Here is a 2002-nt window from a genome sequence, read left to right on the forward strand (position 1 = left end):
CTGCCATTTGGACGCGAGTCGCTATTCTCTTCACCATCTCTAAAGAAATCGTCTGTGTTTTCTCTGCATTTGCGCTGTTTTGAACTTATTACTTAATACTAATGCATTCCCTTACTAGATCCTTGAACTTTCCGAAGTTTACTGGTTTCAAATGACTCCTGGGTAGTGTGCTTTATAGTGTCATTTCTAATCACCCAGACACTGACGCTTTGACTCAGTCCCGGCAACATGTCAGAAGTGCCAGTACCCACGAAAAAGTGCCGGTAAGATAAAGACTAAAATATTGAAGTGCCGGTACTGCGTACCGGTGCGTATACCGGCCCACTTCAAGAACTGCCTCAAAAACATGCAGTGTACCACAGTTATATATATACAATAAATGTTGTATATTTTTACTTATACGGTACCGGTCCAATGTTTGGACATATTGGACAAACTCTAGATGGCGCAGTCAGATAGGTCTAACTCAATCTGACCTAATGACATCATTATCAAATGGCACAGCTGATTGGTTCTCTTCTGTATCGGTAGCCAATGAGCTCGCTGCTCAACATTCAAATATAAGACTAGTGCTTGCCGTAGCAGTTGCAGCTTGCTTCAGAACAGCGAAATCATCATCTAAGATAAGTGAATGCTCTTCTAATCCATATTGCTGTGTGTATTGCGTGGTCTGCCTAATTGAGTTAAAAAATGAGCAACCATAATCAAGTTTATACTAGGTGTCATGTTAGCAGTTTGCATTGTATGTAGGAGCGGATATTAAGCATATTAGCAGCATCATTTAGCATCTGTGTTTATACAGCTGGAGCAAAACGCAGTTTAGAGCATATGTAATTGCTCTGAGGACACGCCGATAGTAACGGACATGAAACAGGTTAAATGAAATAAGCATTCTTGTGTATGCATTTCAACGGGTTCGCCAAATACATTGGAGATTATTCCAGTGTTCACTTCGTTATTTCTAAGGTCGATGTTTCACTGTGATGAGTGTGTGGTTGATTTTCAGCTGCACGCGCTTATCGCAGTCATATCAATGACAGTGTTGCGGGAGACGCTGAAGATCACTATCTACGGCTGTAACAGTTTTGCTGCGTTCACGCCATATCGTAATTAACGTAATTTCGAGATGACAGCACGTAATGTTCTACTCGGAGCTGTTCACGTCCTCGGACTCGGAATTATGCTTTTCTATGGCAACACTATCAATGCCTAAACAGAGCCTGCGGTGGTCAAGTGGGACGGCGGTCACGTGGTACAAGTCGTAGCTCTCAGAAACCTCCCAGTTCACAAATTGTAATTACGAATTCTTTGAGGACGTGAACGCTTTTTACAAGTTGGAATCTCGTAATTACGGGAATTCCGATATGGCGTGAATGCACCTTTAGTTCCGAGTGAAATGCATTATGGGTAGTGTAGTTCGGAGAAATGTGCTCGTGTGACGTATGCTCTCGCTGTGCTGTGTAATTCAGAAAACGGAGAAAGAACATTTATATTCTGCTTTTATTTCAGTTCATTAAGGTAAGTCCACCCAGGGGCTTTTGTGCACTGTAACTTCGACAACTTTTATCTGCACGAGAGAATAAAATGGCATGCATCGGCTAACTTTGTCCGTCTCATCATTGCACGAACATGAATTAACAAGCTGTTACGCTGCTGCTGGAACTGATGAAGTGGAGAAAGTAACAGCAGTTATCAAATGACTAAATTATGATATTTGCTCAGGTGGGTGCTGGGGTCTTATCTATCGGATTGCAACGTATATCCATTTTGTTAAAGGGGTCATATGATGTTGCTAAAAAGAACATTATTTTATGTATTTGGTGTAATGAAATGTGTTTATGCGGTTTAATGTTCAAAAAACACATTATTTTCCACATACTGTACATTATTGTTTCTCCTCTATGCCCCGCCTTTCTGAACGCGACGATTTTTACAAAGCTCATCGGTCTGAAAAGCGAGGTGTGCTCTGATTGGCCAGCTATCCAGTGTGTTGTGATTGGCC

General features: G+C 41.6%; 1 protein-coding gene across 1 annotated transcript in view; it reads left to right on the forward strand.

The window, feature by feature from the left end:
* The first annotated feature begins 228 nt into the window (after positions 1-228).
* LOC107680349 (histo-blood group ABO system transferase-like) overlaps positions 229-2002 on the forward strand; it is a 15716-nt gene continuing 13942 nt past the window's right edge. Inside the window, exon 1 of the mRNA XM_016476209.1 lies at positions 229-263. Coding sequence (XP_016331695.1) covers positions 229-263 — 35 coding nt within the window. The remainder of the gene's footprint in view (positions 264-2002) is intronic.

Source organism: Sinocyclocheilus anshuiensis, unplaced genomic scaffold (genome assembly GCF_001515605.1).
Source record: "Sinocyclocheilus anshuiensis isolate Anshui unplaced genomic scaffold, SAMN03320099.WGS_v1.1 scaffold1262, whole genome shotgun sequence".
Taxonomy (NCBI): domain Eukaryota; kingdom Metazoa; phylum Chordata; class Actinopteri; order Cypriniformes; family Cyprinidae; genus Sinocyclocheilus; species Sinocyclocheilus anshuiensis.